Source organism: Pisolithus orientalis (assembly GCF_024613125.1).
Source record: "Pisolithus orientalis strain OTSU chromosome Unknown F5J12scaffold_3, whole genome shotgun sequence".
Lineage (NCBI taxonomy): Eukaryota > Fungi > Basidiomycota > Agaricomycetes > Boletales > Pisolithaceae > Pisolithus > Pisolithus orientalis.
Window position 1 is genome coordinate 1,005,285 of NW_026260784.1, and position 20,400 is coordinate 1,025,684.

The following is a 20,400-nucleotide window of genomic DNA, read 5'->3' on the forward strand; positions in this document are numbered from 1 at the left end:
AGGGGTTGTCCAGCTGAAAGGTTGACAACAGGAGGCCAAGACTGGTGAGACTGGTGAACACACAATCACTGAGGCCAAGACTACTGAGATAGTGAGACTGGAGTACCAACACAGATGTCAAGGGCTGGGAGCAACCAAGGGCAGGTGGTTTGGGAGAGTTTCAGTATACAAGGACCAGGCCAGGGGACTGAGGATTGGTGTGCAGGGACTGAGTGGGGTTGTGCTGAGAGCACCAGAGAAATAATGGACAGGGGTTTGGAAAAGAGTAGGTCACTAGCAAGGTCCCTTATCCCCCTCTTAGGGTAGACTTCCCAAGTCTACAGGGGTACAAGGTGTGGTCCAGGACCATCAAGAGGAGTACTGGATGGGTAGTAGGAGTACTACCACTGGAGTTGTAAGTCCAAGTACTGAGAATGCTGAGACTGGCTTAACAGGTGTCAAGACTGGTTTCAGGAAGCTTTTTCAAGGCCAGGAAAAGCTTTAAAACCGGAGATACAAGACTGGCAGGGCAGGCCAGGCTGGTACAGGGATAGTAAGGAGTGTTGGAGTCAAAAATAAGGGTATGAAGGCCAGAACCAGAGCCCAAGAAGAAGCAAGGCCAGTGAAGGCCAGCAGGCCAAAGACAACCAGTAAGACCAGAGTTGGGAGAGTGGGTAGGACCAGAGGTCCAGAGTCAATAGTGGGATGACAGTGGCAATGGTTAGGGGGAAGGTGAGGTTAGCTGGTACCTGAAGGGGCCTTGTGAACATACAAGTTCCAGGGCAAGTGGGTGAGCTGGGAAACAGACCAGCAGAGTCAGGGTTTTGTCAGATGGGCTGAAGCCTGGGGTTGTCTTGCAAGCAAATTCATGCTCCAAGGCAGGGTTGATGTCAGGGGGGTTAGCAAACTTTAGCATTAGGTGGGGATAGGTGACTGCACTACACTTGGCCACCAACAGGTGCCTATTGAGTGGGCTAGTGTCAAGTTTGTGGTTGTCTGGGTTGAGGCCAGACCAGAGACCTGAAGTGGGCACAAGGCTGAGGGGTCAGAGTCAGGAGGGAAGACAAAGGTACAGAGGGGTGGACTGGTTGGACTTAGTGACTGAGGCTACAGCACTATTCCCTTGCATGGGTCTCAGTCCAAGTCTGAAGCCAAGGTGAGATTACCAGAGTAACTTAGTTGATTTCAGACTGAAGAGTACAGGCCAGGTATCTACAAGTTTATATACCAGAGATAACTATAGTATGGAGACCGGTAATGCCAGTCTCACAAAGATTGCTAAGACAATTGGTAAGACAAGTATTAGTAATGTATGACTAAGGTAATGGAGACTGGGACAGGGCAGACTGGGGACAAGACTGGGCAGAACTTAACTGAAGTGACATGCACTGCAAAGCAGTGTTCACTGTGCTAGACTAACTGGAGACATGGAGTTGGTGAGACTGAGGCCAAACTGAATGAACACAAGGCCAAGTCTGGCTGGGGTCAAGGCATGGTTATGACAGTATCCCCCTCTTAGGGGTCAAACCCATGAGACCCCTGTGAGAGTGGTAGGCTGAGTTCAAAAAAACTGATACTTGTGGCCCACTAAGCTCTTTGTGTCTTTCATTCACATCCTCTCCATCATGTCCAACTCAAGACTGATCATCACTGCCAACAACAACAATGAAGGCTGAGTCATCGTTGACTGGGCCCAAGTCCCTGATGATGACATCAGGTATGACACTGATGATGAAGAGGAAGTGATGAGGGTGAAGGCAAAGGAGAGGAAGAGAAGAAAGGTGGCTGAACAAGCCTGGTGGGAGGAGCAGGCTTGGCTTGAGGCTGAAAGAGTGGAGAGGGAGAAGGCCAAGGCTGAGAAGGCAGAGTGGGAGGCTGAGGAGAGAAAGGCATGTGAGGATGAAGAGAGATGCAAGGTTGAGGAGGAAAGGGAGGCCAAGCAAAAATGCAAGGCTGGGGCCGACAAGGGTGACAAGGCCAGGGGGGAGGTGAAGAAGGTGGTCATGGACCCTGGGTGAGTAACCTTTCCTATCCCTGCACATTTTCTCTGAAGTCTACCTTTAGATGTACCTGCTGCACCTGGGTGAAGACTGTCTGCAAGTTCCTCATGGATGGTAATAAGAAGTGGGTCACCTGCATACAGTGCAACCAGTCAAAGGGCAAGTGCTGGTGGCCAGGAGATGGGAAGGACACTGAGGTCAGTCCCAAGGCCGGAGGGTTGATAAGGGGAAGAAGCAGAAGGCCGACAAGGAGAATGCTGAGGCTGGGCCCAGCAAGAAGAAGTGGGTGAAGTCAAGGTCAGTCAAGGTGTTGGACATCAGTGAGCCCAAGGCTGGTAGGAGCGGACTGAGGGAGGCCAGTGCAGACAGGTACTTGGGCTTGGAAGGCAAGCTTGAGTGACTGATTGAGGTTGCAGGGCTGATTGCCAACAACTTGGCCAGCCTCTATGACCTACAGGAGGCTGTGAATGAAAACTCGGGCCACATTGCTGATGCCCTTGAGGCCCTCCTTGACAAGTCCTATGGGTATGGGGTGTCAGCCACACTGTCAGACTTGGGTTCATCCGAGCTTGACTCTGACGAGTTGTGTGAGGAGGCTGAATGGTTAAGGGCCAATGATGAGGTTGGGGAAGAGGAGACTGAGGAGGAGGATGAGGCCATGGCTGAGGCTGAGTAGACCATAGCCTAGCACCTTTGTTATTACTCTGTGAATGTGATGTGTCCAGTGCCTGGTCTCATACAGTAAAGCAAGAGGAACAAAGAAGAAAAACAAACAAGGTAAATAAGAGGAACAAAGGAAACTAGATACTGGGAGAGAATGGAAAAGAGAACTGAGGCCAGCTGAAACCAGTCCTCATTGGAATGGGCCAGGTTTACTAGGATAACTGGAGTGAAACTCTTGTATGAGTTCAGATGCATTGTCCAGCTCCATAGCAAGTACTCAAGTGGTTTCTTCATCAGTCCCCTCATAGCCGGTCCACTGTACCAGGTACTGGAGCCAACATTGGCAATGCTGGTCAACCTTGGAGTCAAGGATTTCTGCTACCTCAAACTCTAGTTTGCTGTCAACTTTGACTGGTGGGGGTGGTGGTTGAGTCTGGTTCAGGATGGCATTAAGGATGGCTGGCTTGAGATGGGAGATGTGGAAGACTGGGTGTACTGCACACATTGAGTCTGGCAGGTGCAGTGTGAACAAATGGGTACCAGCCTGAGCTATGACCAGGTATGGCCCAATGTTTTTCTTTGAGAGTTTCTTGGAAGGCCAGGTTGACTGGAAGTATTTAGCTTTGACATACACCTGGTCACCAATGTTAAAGTCTGGTGCTGGCATGCATTTAGCATCAGCTGCTCCTTGATAGTGCTGTTGTGCAAGGGTCATCTCCTCATGTAGGTACTGGTGTGGTGAGTCTAGACTGCATAATCACAAGCCCAAGCAGAGGTAAGATCATGCTCAGGGTACACTGAGATGTTAGGGTGGTAGCCCTTATTAGCAAAGAATGGTGAGACACCAGTAGTAGCACTAGGGGCATTATTGTAAGCAAACTTGGCCAAAGGTAAGAGGTTGGCCCAGTTGTCCTGCTGGTAGTTGCAGTACACTCAGAGGTATTGTTCGAGAGTCTGGTTGGTCCTCTTGGTCTGGCCATCACCTTTGGGGTGGTAGCCTGAAGTGAAGTGCAAGTGCATATCCAAGGCCTTACTGAGCAACCAGAAGAAACAGGATATGAACTCTGAGCCTTGGTCTGAGGTTACATGGGCTGGCACTCCATGCTTTGAAAAGACATGGAGTAGGAAGAGTTTGGTGAGTTCTGGGGCTGTGATGGTGTTGTGGGTGGGGATGAAGATGGCCTGCTTGGAAAGCCAGTCAACTACTACAAGGATGGCTATGAAGCCAGATGAGACCAGGAGTTGCTCAATAAAATCCATCAAGATGGAATTCCATGGCTTCTCCAGTACTGGGAGTTGTTTGAGAAGGCCATAAGGCTGATGGTGGGGAACCTTAGCCCGAGCACAGGCCATGCAAGACCGGATGTAGTCTTTGACAAATGTCCTGAGGCTGGGCCAGGTGTACTCATGCCATATGAGCTCTAGGGTGCAGTTTTGACCAAAGTGGCTGGACAGAGGGTGGTCATGCTTAAGCTGCAATACCCTAAGGTGGAGGTCATTTGAGTCCAGCACATAGATCCTTCCATCAAGCTGAAGGAAGCCAGTGTCATCTACTGACCACCAGGGATCAGACATGTCAGACAGGCAGACTTGTGAGACTGGGTCATCCAGCAGTGTGGCCAGGATATCATTGTGTAGTTTCTCTATGTCCATTAGCACAACTGCTCGTAAGACCAGGTACTTGAGATAAGTGGCATGGAGGGAGACTGCTAGTTGCTCCTGAGTGAAGACTGGTCTCAGGTTCTGCAGGTTCACTCAGGCATAGCCACTATCCCCCTCTTTGGGGTAGACATCCCATCATCTAGTTAGGGCATCAGGCTTAGCCCTGAGCTTACCAGGCCTGAATCTGATGATCATATTGAACTGAGACAAGTATTCCAACCAGCAAGCTTGGTGGCAGGTGAGTACTTTAGAGGTAGAGAAGTACTTGAGGTTCTTGTGGTCAGTGACAACATTGACCAGTGAGGCTGAACCCTCAAGGTAATGGTGCCAGGTCTGGAATGCTTTGAAAATAGCAAGCAATTCCTTGTCATGGGTATCATAATTCAACTCCAGGGCAGTCAGAGTCTGGGAGTAGAAGGTGACCAGATGTACCTGGCCATCACCACAAGTGATAGACAGAATGCCGGCGATGGCATAGTCTGATGCATTGGTGTGAGTCAAAGTGTGGTTCAGTGGTGAAAACCAACCAAAACCACCACAAAAGACAAAAAGAGCAAGTGGTGGTGTGCCTATGTGGTACCTAGATGGTAGAACCTGTTCTTCGGGAGGGTTTTTGCAAGCTACAACACTCAAAGACAAGTGCTGAGGGTGGGTGCTCCTGATGAAGAAGAAGCAGGAATGTGAGAGAATGTGATAGGGTAGACTGCTGTCAGCCTACAGAAGGATGGATGATGACTTAGTTCAATGTCCTAAGCTGCACTGAGCTCAGGGAGGGCTTGGAGTGAAGTATATTGATGATAGACAAGGATAAGCAAAGTAGACAATAATTAGACCCTTAATAAAGTCTCAACTATCAAAGCTGCTGAATGAATTACTGAGTGATGATAAAATGCAAGCAAGAGGGGCTCTCTGATGTCTTCTTCTCTGCTATCTAAGTACAGTGATTTATATACAGTACAGGGGTGTTGCCTTTGGAAAACAAGGTGCAAACACTTGGTAAGTGATTGGTAACTGATGAGTAAAGAATGTAAGTGATGGGTAATCATCTTGGAAAGCATTGGTAAGCATTTGCAAGGATTAGCAAGCCAAAAAGTGAAGAATCAGTAAGCAAAGTCAAAAGATTGGTAAGTATTGGCAATAGGTGAGTCAAAGACAGTCAGAATGTCAAAGTATGGGTCAAGTAATGTCAGGAACTGGGAAAGCACACTGGAATCACATTAGGGGGAGGCTGTGCATGTCACATCTCAAAGAGATCGCTTCTAGGCCAAGGTGGGATGACAGAGAGGCAGCACTGACCTGATGCCAATATAGTACATCCAAAAGTGGACAGGGTGAGTCAGATGTCAACAGGGGTCAAGCTTTGGGGGTCTGTGGGGTGACAGGAGCATAGGGGATTGCAACTTTCCCCCCCAAACCATCCTCTCAGGGAAGCAAATAAAAACTTCATGAATGAGGCTCTGTTGGAAGAGAGGATGAATGGGGAGTGTCTTCTGCTGTATCTTGCAACAAGGAGGCAAGATGTGCATCATACTCATCATGGATGTGATCAGGGAGAGTGGGGAACAGTAGATTATACTGTAGCTGTTGCAATCTTAGAAGAATGATGGACAAGACTGGTATGAAGACATTGCAGGGAGCAGGGAGGAAGGATCCATATGCTTCTTGGACTGGAGAGACTGAAATGACCACATAAGACCTTTCCAAGTGAATGACAGACCTGAGGCAACCAAAGAACGTCCTCCTAGAGGTCATACTGACAAAAAGAACATGCTGTCCAAGCTGGATGGGCTGAGAGGGGGCAGACAAGGGTGGGATGTACCAGGATGCTTCAGGACAGAAGCTGGTAGGAACTCCTGGTAGATATATGTAGCCATGGTCCCTAGCAAAGGGGACAAGGGAAATGATTGATGTGGAGGCAGCCATATCAGAAGAATTAGTGAAATGAGCATCTTTTGGAGGGAGTGCTGTAGAAATGTGTGGAGTGTGCAAATCCTTGCCAACTTTGGAAGGTAGGATTGTGTGGCTGAGCACTACAAGCAAGTGTGGGAATGGTCTTGGTATCTGCAGAAATGGTGGAGATATGTTGAAAACTGGAATGCTGTACATGGGTGCTTAAGAATTTTAGCCAGCACTTAACCTGCTCCCTTTCCTATTCTCTGGCACTGATGACCTGTTCTTGTGTGAGGGATGACAGCTGACATTCCTGGCTGTCCTTCTTTGCATAAGGGCTATGGTCTTCATCTCCATTCATCAGCTGTATCCATGTCCACCTCACCAAACACCTTTGGTGTGTGACATCGGTCTTGATGGTGATGGGAACCGTGGGGATGAAATGAGTTAAGACTGGTGCAGTGGTGAAGGCAGCCTTGAGGTTATTGAATGACCAGCAGCACTCCTCAGAGAAGGTCCAAGGAGCACCCTTGTGGGTAAGCTGAGTCAGTGGTATGATGATGTCTGAGTAGTTGAATATAAAGTGGCGATAAAAGTTGGCAAAGCCAAGGAAAGACTGCATGTCCTTGACCTTGTGAGGCTTGGGCTGGTCGCAGATTTTCTGGACCTTTTCCTTGGACATCATGAGGCCAGCAGGGGAGAGGTGGAAACTGAGGTATTTGACCAAGTCCAAGTGGAACTCACATTTCTCTGGCTTTGCATACAGGCCATGAAGCTGAAGCTGGTGGAGTACCTCTCAGACATGCTGCTTATGGGACTCCTTATCTCCAGAGTAGACTAGGATGTCATCTAGGTAGACAACTATGCAGACATCCAACATGTCCATGAAGATGGTATTCATGAAGCATTGGAAGGCAGCTGGGGCATTGGTGAGGCCAAAGGGCATCACTAACCACTTGTAGGAACCATACCAAGTCCAGAATGTGGTCTTCCATTCATTGCCCAGGGCAATCCAGATGAGATGGTAGGCATGCCAGAGGTCAATCTTGGTATAGATCTTGGCTTGGCTTGGTGAATCTAAGAGATCAGAGACAAGTGGTAGTGGGTATCAGTCTTTCTTAGTGATTTTGTTAAGGCCACAGAAGTCTACACAAAGCTGGAGGGAGCCATCCTTCTTCTTAATGAAGAGGACTGGTGCAGCATAGGGGGAGGAGGTAGGCTGAATGAAACTGGTGGTGAGGGTCTCATTGATGAAAGTCCAGAGAGCTTGGAGCTCAACTGAGGACAGCAAGTAGATGGTGCCTAATGGCAGTGTTGTTCCTTCTTCAAGCTCTATTTTCAGGTCATAATCTTGGTGGGGCAGGAGTGTTGAGGCCTTGGCCTTGCTGAACACATCAGTGAAGTCATGGTACTCCTCCAGGACATTGGGTAAGTCTGGAGGGGATGAGGCCAAGGCCAATTGAGCTGGAACTGAGTCTGAGGGGCAGAGCTGGAGTTGGAACTGGACAGACCCTTCTAGTTTGCAGGTGCACACAAAGGCAGCTGCATTAATTAGGGAAACAAGAGGGGCCTTCAGGGGGGTGCGAGCTGGGGAGTTGGAGACTGGTACAGATGGCACAAGGCTGGGTTGGTCACTGGGACCAGAGTCAGGGGGGCCAGTGGAGACTGGGCTTACAGGGGGTGTCAATGGGGTTGGCATTCCTTGTGCAGGAGTCTGGAATGTTAGACTGCCCAATATGCAATCAATCAATGGATTGTAGCAGGTGAGCCAGTCATGTCTGAGAACTATCCTACATTCAGAATCCAACAGGGCTAAAAACAGGGTTACTGGGGTGACATTGCTGGACATGAAGTGGATATTGACATCTACTGCTTGGGTTATAGTAAAGGTGGACATTCCATCAAAGAGCTGGAGTCAGATTGGTGAGACCGAGTATGGGGTAAAAGAGTGTTGATTAGCAAATTGACTATCTATAAAACAATGAGTGGAGCTGGAGTCCACTAAAGTATGAAGCCAAGGTGAATCTGGGTTTTCTAATGTGACATAGGGGGTTAAAGAATTCAGACTGGAAAGAGCAGACATGTTGAGATGAGCCTCCAAGTTTGTGCAACCAGAGTCAATGCAGCTCCCAGATTGTGTAGAGTCCTGGGAGCTGCTACCTATTTTTTTGTCTCAGGGGTAGGACCTGAGCCCAAGGCCAGTGTGGCTTCAGTGGTGGCTGCAGTGCGAGCCTTGACTCTTCTGGCTTTCTTGGGGCACTTCTCAGCAAAGTGGCCAGGGCCTCCACAGAACATGCAGAGATTGCCCTCAATACAATGCTTGTGTTCTTCTGGGGTGAGCTTCCCATCCTTCCTGAGTTTGTTAGGCTTGGGCTGGGATGAGTTGCTGTTATTGCCCAACTTTGATGAAGCTGGCTTGGGGGAAGTTCTGGAGTTATTGTTACTACTGCTGCCAGTCTTGGCTTTCTCCTGACTGGTCTTGGGCTGATTGTTGTTGCTGGAGCCACTGGACTTGTTTTTACTGGAGTTGGATGAGCCTTGGTGCCTGCTCACCCACTGGACTTCTTCCTTGTGCTCCCAATAGCACACATCTATCTCTTGGGCAAGGTGGTGGAGCTCATGAAGTGTCCAGGGTTTGCCAACCCAACAGACCTCATCTTTGATTTGGTCTGGGAGGCCAGAGTAGAAGTGATGGCATAGCACACCATCTCCATAGCCTTGGACTTGTGAAGCAAGCCGATTGAAGTCCACAATGTATTTATTGATGTGCTGACCATCCTTCATGTGTAAATGGTCAAGTTGGTTCTCAGCATCAGCAACTGGGTCATGAGGGCTGAAGGTGGTTTGCAGCTCTAGGACGAACTCCCTCCAGGAGTCCATCCAGAGAGGCTGGTCATTGGGGTTGTCAAGTCCAAGCAAGTCTGGCTCAAACCATTCAAGAGCCATGCCCTTGAGGTAAGATTGTGCAAAGATGACCTTGGCATGGTTGGTCCTGAAAGCCTGAGGACAGTCTTGGAAATTCAGCTCACACTGAATGAAGAAGGCATGAAGTTTCTTGGGGTTGGTGCCATCGAATGTATTGGGCTTGCACAGCTTAGTCCTGCTTGAGGACTTGGGGCTAGTGTGGGTATTGTGAGCCAATAGTTTGATGGCCTTTGTGAGACTGTTGAAGACTGCAACTCCGGGTTTGGTGTCCAGGTCTGGGAAGTCCATTTTGTCCTCCAGGTCATTCTCATCAGGATTATTGTTACTGGTGTCACACACCAAAGGTGTTTGGTGAGGTGGACATGGATACAGCTGATGAATGGAGATGAAGACCATAGCCCTCATGTGAAGAAGGACAGCCAGGAATGTCGGCAGTCATCCCTCGCACAAGAACAAGTCATCAGTGCCAGAGAAAAAGAAAGGGAGCAAGTTAAGTGCTGGCTAAAATTCTTAAGCACCTGTGTACAGCATTCCAGTTTTTGACATATCTCCGCCATTTCTGCAGATACCAAGACCATTCCCACACTCGCTTGTAGTGCTCAGCCACACAATCTTACCTTCCAAAATTGGAAAGGATTTGCACACTCCACACATTTCTACAGCACTCCCTCTAAAAGACACTCATTTCACTAAATTCTTCTGATATGGCTGCCTCTACATCAATCATTTCACTTGTCCCCTTTGCTAGGGACCATGGCTACATATACCTACCAGGAGTTCCTACCAGCTTCTGTCCTGAAGCATCCTGGTACATCCCACCCTCATCTGTGCCCTCTCAGCCCATCCAGCTTGGACAGCATGTTCTTTTTGTCAGTATGACCTCTAGGAAGATGTTCTCTGGTTGCCTCAGGTCTGTCATTCACTTGGAAAGGTCTTATGTGGTCATTTCAGTCTCTCCAGTTCAAGAAGCATATGGATCCTTCCTCCCTGCTCCCTGCAATGTCTTCATACCAGTCTCATCCATCATTCTTCCAAAATTGTGACAGCTACAGTATAATCTACTGTTCCCCACTCTCCCTGATCACATCCATGATGAGTATGATGCACATCTTGCCTCCTTGTTGCAAGATACAGCAGAAGACACTCCCCATTCATCCTCTCTTCCAACAGGGCCTTGTTCATGAGCTTTTTATTTGCTTCACTGAGAGGATGGTTTGGGGGGGAAAGTTGTGATCCCCTATGCTCCTGTCACCCCACAGACCCCCAAAGCTTGACCCCTGTTGACATCTGACTCACCCTGTCCACTTTTGGATGTACTATATTGGCATCAGATCAGCACTGCCTCTCTGTCATCCCACCTTGGCCTAGAAGCAATCTCTTCGAGATGTGACATGCACAGCCTCCCCCTAATGCAATTCCAGTGTGCTTTCCTAGTTCCTGACATTACTTGACTCATACTTTGACATTCTGACTGTCTTTGACTCACCTATTGCCAATGCTTACCAATCTTTTGACTTTGCTTACTGATTCTTTGCTTTTTGGCTTGCTTATCCTTACCAATGCTTACCAATGCTTTCCAAGACAATTACCCATCACTTACATTCCTTACTCATCAGTTACCAATCACTTACCAAGTATTTGCACCTTGTTTTCCAAAGGCAACACCCCTGTACTGTATATAAATCACTGTACTTAGATAGCTGAAAAAAAGAAGAAGGAAGAAGACATCAGAGACCCCCTCTTGCTTGCATTTTTATCATCACTCAGTAAATCCTCCATCAGCTTCAATAGTTGAGACTTTATTAAGGGTCTAAATATCATCTACTTTGCTTATTATTGTCTATCATCAATCTACTTTGCTCCAAGTCCTCCCTGAGCTCAATGCAGCTCAGAGCATTGAATTTAGTCATCATCCATCCTTCTGTAGGCTGACAGCAGTCTACCCTATTGCATTCTCTTGCATTCCTGCTCCTTCTTCATCAGGAGCACCCCCAACCCTCAGCACTTGTCTTTGAGTGTTATAGGTCATAAAAACCCTCCCAAAGAACAGGTTCTACCATCTAGGTACCACATAGGCACACCACCACTCACTCTTTTTGTCTTTTGTGTTGGTTTTGGTTGGTTTTTACCACTGAACCACACTTTGACTCACATTGGGCCACCAACCAATTCTGGAGGTACCTCTGCCTCTGCTCTGAGGACTCACCTCTCATAAATAGTGCAGGGTGAGGGAAAAAATATGCAACTTTGGGCACACTGGCATGAATTTTCTTGGGGTCCTTGTTGATGTCAGTAAGCACAGCATGGCACAAGTAAAGGTGAGTGGGGAAGGCAGGATCATCAAAATCCTGCAGCAAGTCAACATTTGGAGTGGTGGAAGTCTTAGCATTCTTTGAGCCTGCAGAATTATCTGAGTAGATGGTTATAAGCATAAAGATCTTGATCAGTAATGAAACACCCACAAGGGCTGCTGTGATGTTTAGCCCTATCTGTTCTGACAACTCCTGAGGCAGAGCTGGGCATGCTGGAACTTGTGGTATTCAAGGCTGTTGAGCTGGAGGTTGTGGGAGTCAATGCTGTGGGATTTGGTTCTGGCCAGGGCACTGCAAATTGCTCAAGACCCACTACTGGAGCCTCATGGGTGTAGACATGCATAGGATTGCCAGGGTAATACCACCTAGCATTCCACTTGAGCATTTGACCAACCTTGAATTCATCTGGGGTAGTGATAATGCCTTCTGGGCATGTAATGTCAACCTTGTGATGTATCTTCATATCCTTTGGCACTAACTCCAGCTTCCAGACTAGCCATATGGGGATGTGTGCTTCAAAAAGTTGCTTGCAGACATCAGGATCTGTGGTGAATGCACCCATCCAATGCTGTTTTGCATTAAAAAATGGGCCAGAATGGGGGGTAATTTTGATTTCAAGGGAGTCTACCATAGTGTAAATATCCAGACAAAGACATTGAAAGAGCACAACTAGGACCACCATATCATGGAAGGTGAATGAGAGTTGCTTCAGAATTGTCAATTGTTGAAATATCAGACAATGAGATATCATACCTTCAGATGCATGAGAGACCTTTGATGTTGCCTAATCCAAATGTGCACCTGGAGAGGTCCCTCATCATCAGGGTTCTTTGGTGGCCAGTCCTTTGCCCATTCTTCTAGTCATTTATACATGATCTCCAGATGCTTCCACTTGTCCAAATGAACCCTACCAACCCTGAACACTGATCCCCTCTCCAAGGCAAAATCTTCTGGCACACTCCTGATGTTCCACCACATCCAAGACCACATTGGGTCATCCCAATAGACAGCATGTTGAGGGATACATCTGGCCCACATATAATGCTTGGCATGTAATTGAGGCCACTGGAAACAGTCAAGGTGGCCAAATCAGCCATCATGGCAGAGTGTGATTGTCTTCCCCTCAAAGATAAACAGTTTTGGAATGAAGTTGGCATTAGGAGAGGTGATCCAGTGGTCATTATATTTCACAAGAGCACATGTGTTGAAGGCACCATAATTCCCTGAAAGAGAATGCATTGGTTCTGAGCCACATTAGGTTAAATAATAGAGTGCACCATCACCCAGTTGGGTTTCTGCTATGACCTGTTGAGCACATTCTTGAGGCACATCAATCCTATAAATGAAATAAGAACTGAAATATGTAGCATCTTAGTACAGATTCCACCACAGGGTCAATAAAAACATACCCAGGAGATAAGAGGCATTTGAAGGGGGGAGGAGTTAAATAAAGTAATACAGCTATAGTAGAACTGTTGAAGCATGCCCTGGCACTGAATCAGAGTGCCAGCCCATGAAATAGAGTCACATCATCCAATGTTCCTCTGACAACACTAGCATTGCTGATATCTGTGAGACCATCAAGGGGGAGATAAATGAGAAAAAAAATGGATCACACACCTACACAGTATATAGAACCTTGCACCTGGTGAATATTTCATGCACAGATGCTGGGAACACCATCATCTATTAAGGCCAATGGTTTTCTGTGGCTACCCCCAGCTCTGCCTTCTTCTTCTGAGACAAGACTCCATTCACTTTGCCCACTGGTGAGTTCAAGGCTTGTGTCTCCCCCTTCCTTCACTGATCTCTGATCATCTTTGTATAGGGACACTAATCAGGATTCTCTTGCTTGCTTTCTTACTTTCCTGGTTAACACAGCATTCCCTCCATTATCTATTAAGACCGATGGTTTGTCATGGCTACCCCCAGTTCTGTCTTCTCCTTCCAATACTAGAGTCTTTTCAATTTGCCCTCTGGTGAGTTCAAGGCTTGCATCTCCCTTCCTTTGCTGATCTCCAACCATCTTTGTGTGGAGACACTAATCAGGTTTCTCATGTTTGCATTCTTACTTTCATGGTCAATGGTATGTTCTCTTTGACATCTATTACACCAGGGGAATGTTTGGTGTGTCCCCTACCAAGTGCCAGGGGCTTGGTGCCCTTGGCAGCTCTCAAAGGCTTGGAGCCTTTGAAAGTCATCTTGGTATGGATATACCCTAAACTCTACCTTTTCATTTCCTGAGGATATTCCATTCATTTTACAAGCCAGTGAGTTTGAGGCTCACTTGTTTCCTCAGTTCCTGATCCCTGATTACTCCTGTGTAGGGATGCTAATTAAGTCTTCCCACCCTTCCTAGTGTTGTCTCTGCTTCCATCATGGTGAGCTGTGAAGGAGTAAGTGTTTGGCCTTTGCATCTATTCTGTTAGTTATATTCTTTACCTGGGGTGTACAATGATCCATTTAACAAGAGTGCAATTACAACATTCCTACAGACCATGCATGCAGGATTCACTGAAGCAGATCCTACATGTTATTCCATGGCTACTAACAAATGGGGAAGAAGAACTTTCTGTTGGAGATCTGCCTATCAACTTACAATATTGTCTGTGTTTCTCTCCCTCTCCCTTCCATTCCTCATCTCACTATGTGCCAGCCACCCTCACTCAATAATGAGCAAAGCTTAAGTGCCATCAACCTAAGTGTGTGATTTTCTAACCACTGTCTGATAGCTAACATTCAAGGGTTATGCAGGTGCTCTAATCACAATTGTTTTGCATCTTGAACTGAGCACAGTCAATGCTGCAACCCTTGCTGACATCTTACTTTCAAGATCCCAGCATGAAGGTGGGCAATTTTCCAAGACTTTTGTCCTTGACAGTAATCATCTCCCATAACACCATCATTTCTGTCAAGTTTGGCTCCCTCAACATCATCATCCTGTCAGGAGGGTACTGCTGCAGTCCCTTTCCTCCCCTTTTCCCCCATCAGTGTGGAGGTCCCCACTCCCCCCATATCAATACATCTAATGTCTGCTGACACCCCTGACTCCACCACTGTTCTTGTCCACAGACATCTGGACATGAAACCAAGGGATCCATCCCTGGCAGATGAGTGTTGGCATACTTTGACCAGTGTATTTTTCACAGTGACCCTGTAAATATACCTGCTTTGTATAAAGTTTTGCTTTTTATATTTTATTTTTATTTTGGCTCAAGTGTAACCAATAACCTGACCACTAATGGATTTTCCACCTGGTGCAGGTAAGTGGAGATATCGCAAATACAAAGGTTTCAAGATCAGGATCTTTTTATCATGTATGTGTTATTACTGACCTGCATCTGTTCTTGCCTCAACTGTTTGGCACAGTTGTCCACAAGAGTTGAGGGCTTGGCACCCTTGGGGGTTTGGAGCCTTTGAAGGTTCTTGTCAATTGCATCTATGAGACCCTTGGGAACAGAGTCATGGCATTGTTTGATCCTTTCCATTCACCATTGTCACATGCATATCATATTACTAAGTGGTATGTATTCCCTCTGTCTTGGTTATTGCATCTTCCTTACTGTTCTCTTGCTGTTCTGGCATTTACCAATGTTTCATTGTTGATTGCACACATAAAACCCACATGAACAGAGCTCATCTTCTGAGGCTCTCCATTTACCACTGTTGCACACATATCTCATTACCAAGTGGTACATACTCCCTTCATTTTGGGCATTCAGGGCTTTGAGTCTCTGCTTATTAGTGATGTATTTCCTCCATTTTCATTATTACATGTTCCATTCAGCTCCTTCCCCTGTCTCAGCATTCACCATGGTTCATTCTTGGGGGATTTGTCCCTTCAAGGGATTGTTGTGCAGGTTTGTTTTCAATCACATGTATGAGGCCCATGTGAACAGAGTCCAAGTTGTTCAAGTCTCTGCTCACTACTGTTGCATGCATGTGTTATTACAAAGTGGTACATACTCTCTGTATTGGTTGTTGCATATTCCTTATGGTTTGTTCCACCTGGTATTTATCACAATATGGCATGACACCAACCTTCTTTTCTGATATTTTCCTTTTGTTCCACTCACTACTCATGTAATAACTGCAAGTATTATTGTTCCATTGCAATGAGCTGCCATTTTACTGAATAACTCCATGGGTTTTTTTATGTCAGGTAAGGCATAGCTTTACTTAAATACCTCATCTGACTGCTTTTCCCCTCCTCCTCCATCATTATCAACATGCCTCATGTGCTGAAAAGTGTTGACCAAGTCATGGGCAACTCTACAGATTTGCACACCCAGGTACTTTGAAACCACAAAATCCCCACCACCAAGATGGCCCCTCCACCAGAGGTAAGCTATCTTGTCACTGTTGATCCCACCTGACCCCCTGCCTTCACAGATCAAAAAAGACAAGCCCAGGCCCTGGCATGCAGTGCAACTGCCTGAAGGATGGGAAGAACATATGTTTGGTCTCTGTGACAGGAGGAGATCACTCACACCTAGTGTCTCTGTGTCCTCCCAAAATTCTACTGCCCTTATCTTGCAGGAAGACCAGGTTGAGGGCACTCCAATGGATGAGGATGCTGGTGAGGCTGAGGCTGGGGAGGTTGAGGTCAATGTTCCAGTGGATGCTGGTGAGGCTGAGGCTGGGGAGGTTGAGGTCAATGTTCCAGCTGATGATGGCAGTCAATGTCCTGATGATGGGGCTAGTCAACTTCCAGACAATGAAGGTTCATTTTTTTTTGAATATTTTTCTCATTCTCTCACAGTTCTGTAGATGTTGCATTGTTATATCCTTGACTCCAGGGTTTGGTGCCCCCCCCCTTCTCCCATATGACTGTGGGTTCAGTGTGCAATGGTCTAAAGCTAGGTGCTTTGGATCCTCATGAGAGTCACCAAGTATCCCATGTCATTTTCACTTTTTTTTCTAGACACTTCATTATCCTTTGATGTGTTTCATGTCACACTGCAATCCATTCTCTTCCAATATTGACATGTTCATAGCAGATGAGGACGGTTCTGAATCATCACTTCCTCCATCTTCACCACCAGCTGAAGACTCCAGTTCCAATGCTGGGGATGAGTTTCCCCCATGTTGTCCTGGTTGCTGTGTGGAACACAAACCTAAAAGCAAGGGAAAAAGTAGGGCTATGGATGTTGACAACAGTGATATAGTGAGTCAGGATGATCATGCACACACCCAGAACATGAAATTTAAGAAGACTGGGAACTTGTCCCATGCCACTCTCAATGAGGTACATGACTTTGTGACTGAAGTCAAGGCAAAAGCAGAAGAACTTGGATGTCAACACAGCAAGTCTCCTCATGACATCCTTGTCACTGCTGGGCTCAGTGTCAAACCATCTCACATGAAGCTCAATGAGGCCAATCTCTTCCACTCATGGTATTAGGCCACCCAACTGAAACCTGATGGTGGTATGCATGCCCTTGTCACAGAATTTCTTTTATAACATTCTTCCCAGCCAACCAAAACATGGTCAACAATATCATTATGGCAGAGTACAACCAATCATGAAAGATATTGATATCCCCAAAGATGACACTGCAGCAAGAAAGGAGAAGTTGAAGGCCATTTATGAGTGGAGTGAGAGCTCCTCAGCAGTGCCTGCTAACAAATCAGTCAAGTCCATTGCAGTCAGAGTCCACAATGTGAAGACACAGTTCTCCAGATTGGTGAGTGGTTGTAAGTGGGTGGGTGGGTGGCAGATCTTACCATTGAGCAGGCTGAAGCATGGTCAACTCTTGAAGATATTGAAATTGCTGGAGTTGTGATGTATGTTGGACAAGACCCTGCAGGACACCAGACCTCTGGCATATTTTGTGGCTCTGATATCATACAAAAGTACATCAATGAGTATGCCATTGATGTTTGGGGACTTATGGACAAGTACACTGCAATATTTAAGTAAGTGATGTTACACATATCTTACTTGGACTCATTGCAATTAGGTGTCTCAGGGATGGTAATGGTACTGAGGCTGGATTATTAGGGACAAGTGCTTCTGCCAGTTTGGCTGTGGCATTGGAGTTGCATTGTTGAATGAAGGAGATACCAAGAGATCACAACTGCTGGGTATTTGGATCTATGATGAAGGAGAAGTTGATAATGGCACTCAAAGATCTTCACAGTAGGTATTTCTGGTATTCTGTATATTCTCTTTTAATTGACTTTCCATAAGTGATGTGTGGGGTTGAAGTTGGTGATCCCCAGAAAATCATTTGGCAGTGGCTTCTTGAGTTTGTTAGGAAGAACTCTCTCATCATAATCAACTGGCCACTTGGGGTGCCTCCACTGGGCCCTGGTTTTGAGTACAAGAAACTCAAAGCTGATGTTCTCTGCCAACTTGTGGTACCTTATCTATGGAGAAAACTAGGCTCAATGTATGACAGACAATCTGATGACAACAATGACAAGAAAAATGATCATCTGGATGGTGTGCCAGAGGTTGAAATTAAACCCTGGAATGAAGGTATTGCATACTCTTTTTGTCTGACTGATTGCTGATCATTTTTGCAGATGTCATGAGCATAAGGGATGCACACCCATTAAAGGGAGAGATTGCACTGGTCAAGGCTCCTGATGGCATGGTTTTGTGCAAGGTGTCTGACAATCCTGAGTGGCAGAAGTCTCACAAAGAAGAGGATCCAGGTATGGTGGCACCTCATGCACAGAGTGGAATCCCATTTCCATCGTGCAAGTGGGCTTGTGTGGAGGTGATGGATAATGATACAGTTCTTCATGAGGTGAGTCAATCCACTCAACCTCTGGTGTCCACTAATGTTCCCCAAGGCTTCACACTCTGACTGCCAAATGCCCCTGCATGATGAAGGCAGGGATGCATGCTCCATCTCTGGCAACCACAGTGTAGTGATGTATCCTGCTGCATTTTGGTCAAAACTAACAGGTGACATGTACAGGATGCACTTTGTGACCCACCAGCATGCACAAGCTGTGAGAACACTCAAGAGCCTGGTTGATCTGAGTGCCCCTTGCCAGCTTGGCACTATGGGGTGAGGTCCAGATATATCAGTTGATTAAAAGACTAATAGAGGACTGCACAGGATCTGCATCATGATGCTGCTCCAAGCCATTCACACCCACAGGACCCTGGCCCTTCTCAGCAGTTTCCACCATCTCAGCATTATGAGGTGAGTATCCCAGGCATTTTGCTTCTTGAAGTAGACCAATAGGATGTCCTGCAGGACCCTTGTTATGACCATGCCAATCATAATGATCCTGGCCCCTCCAATGTTCCCTACAATGTTCATGGCTTGGTCCTTCATTGTCACATTTTGTTTAGCTTCTCTATAGGTATTACCACCTGCCCACTGCAGTTCTGGGCATTTCCCTCTGCCCTGTCAGACATATTGCATACCATCTCACCCTGACCATCATGTTTACCATGATGCTCCATATATCTCTGACTACTACCCCCCAGCCCAGCCCACAGCACAGCAATGGGTTGACAGAGGTAGTGCTGCACAGTATGAGGATGAATGTCCTGAGGATTACTTAGATTATTAATCTCCTCAGTATTTTTTTTTGAAATATATGTTTATTTTTCCATGATAGGGTGAGCAGTGAGTGAATCAAATCTCAGTTCTCTGTCATTTTGAATGCAAGACCATTTGTGTCTACTTGACTGTTATTTTGTTACCCCCTGTGGCCACACTGCCATAGCACTGCTCACTTGATCTACCAATGAATTTTCTACTGATTGACATTCTACAGGGAAGATGCATATACCCAAAATACTGTACTCTTGTTTGAAGAGTTTGAGGTGCAGAGAGTTGGGTCAGAGAACATTTGAGGTGAAGCTTGGAGGTCACACCTACAGATAAAGGAGCCTCCAGCAATGAGGAGGGGATATGGTGACATTAAGCAAGTGTTGATGTGGTGATCACTGACTAACAACTCTCCTAGTGTCAACTGTGTCCAATGGCCAGGGGCTCTGGTGAGTTCTGTTGCCTGGTTGCATGTGTACCTTATCTATATTTTATTACTGTGATCAACTGTTTTTCCCTGGTGAGTTGAGGGAACTGAGTGGAATTCAAATGGAATTGACATGATTATCTTGGAATACTGGGTAGATGGCCTGAATTTTAAGGGGACTAAAAACACTCAAAACTCAATTTCTTTCAAGTTTGACAGATAGGGTTTTTCCACATGGTGATGGGGGTGGCAAGGTTGGAAAGCAAGGATTGAAAGTGGTGTTGAGGCAAGGTTAGCAGTACCTCAGACTAAAGAGACTTGGGGGGCAACATCTTTTGCTTACTAATCAGGTGTTGTTATCATCATCAGGATACCACAGTTCTATGTTACATGCAAGCACTGTAGAGCTGCAGAGGGTGACTTCTGAATTTATTTTGGCCTTGTCTGGGTTCTCTCATTGACTTTACCCCATAAACATTGTTGTTCAATGCTTTTTCTAAGAGCCTATTTTTGTGTTGAGAATTAATCTACCTGCATTGCTACTAAAACAGGTCTATCTTTTATCAGGTCCACCATGCTGTTATCATTTGCAGTTGCACAATTTTCCCCCATTTAATCTGCTACATTGGCCCTTCACTGTGCTCTGTGAGTTAGTATAAAAAGTAGATAATGTTACCTGTGCAATAAGTCAATACAGACCTGCATGGTGGATCTGTTTGTCTTGAAGCTGCCACAAAATTGATTTGAGAGCATTTTGGTGTTCTGACATATAGTACATGGACATCCTACTGGCCTCTATGGAGAGGGGTGGAATCTCCAACTGGCCTTCAGGGGGAGGGTGGGATATCCCACAGTAGCCTCTGAAGCTATCATGGGACATCCCACTGTCTATAGAAAGGGGGTCGGGACATCCCATGGAAGCCTCCAAAGCTATCATTGGGCATCCCACTGGCCTCCAGAGAGGAGGGTGGGATGTCCCACAGTAGCCTCCAAAGCTATCATGGGACATCCCACTGGCCTCC

At 46.5% G+C, this 20,400-nt stretch overlaps 2 protein-coding genes across 2 annotated transcripts; one reads left to right on the forward strand and one right to left on the reverse strand.

The window, feature by feature from the left end:
- Positions 1-12,929: 12,929 nt before the first annotated feature.
- Positions 12,930-13,632, reverse strand: F5J12DRAFT_779751 (uncharacterized protein; the record flags this gene model as incomplete). Its single annotated transcript, XM_051742413.1, has 4 exons — positions 12,930-13,000; positions 13,052-13,076; positions 13,296-13,472; positions 13,504-13,632. The coding sequence occupies 4 exons, from the start codon at positions 13,630-13,632 to the stop codon at positions 12,930-12,932; spliced, it is 402 nt and encodes a 133-aa protein (XP_051604240.1).
- Positions 13,633-15,660: 2,028 nt separating this feature from the next.
- Positions 15,661-19,805, forward strand: F5J12DRAFT_779752 (uncharacterized protein; the record flags this gene model as incomplete). Its single annotated transcript, XM_051742414.1, has 17 exons — positions 15,661-15,723; positions 15,757-15,774; positions 15,824-16,154; positions 16,231-16,263; positions 16,429-16,598; positions 16,629-16,828; positions 16,908-17,118; positions 17,169-17,350; positions 17,395-17,441; positions 17,643-17,915; positions 17,963-18,189; positions 18,508-18,594; positions 18,758-18,930; positions 19,019-19,026; positions 19,370-19,400; positions 19,590-19,669; positions 19,729-19,805. 17 exons carry the CDS (start codon positions 15,661-15,663, stop codon positions 19,803-19,805), a joined length of 2,211 nt encoding a protein of 736 aa, XP_051604241.1.
- Between the last annotated feature and the right edge of the window lie 595 nt (positions 19,806-20,400).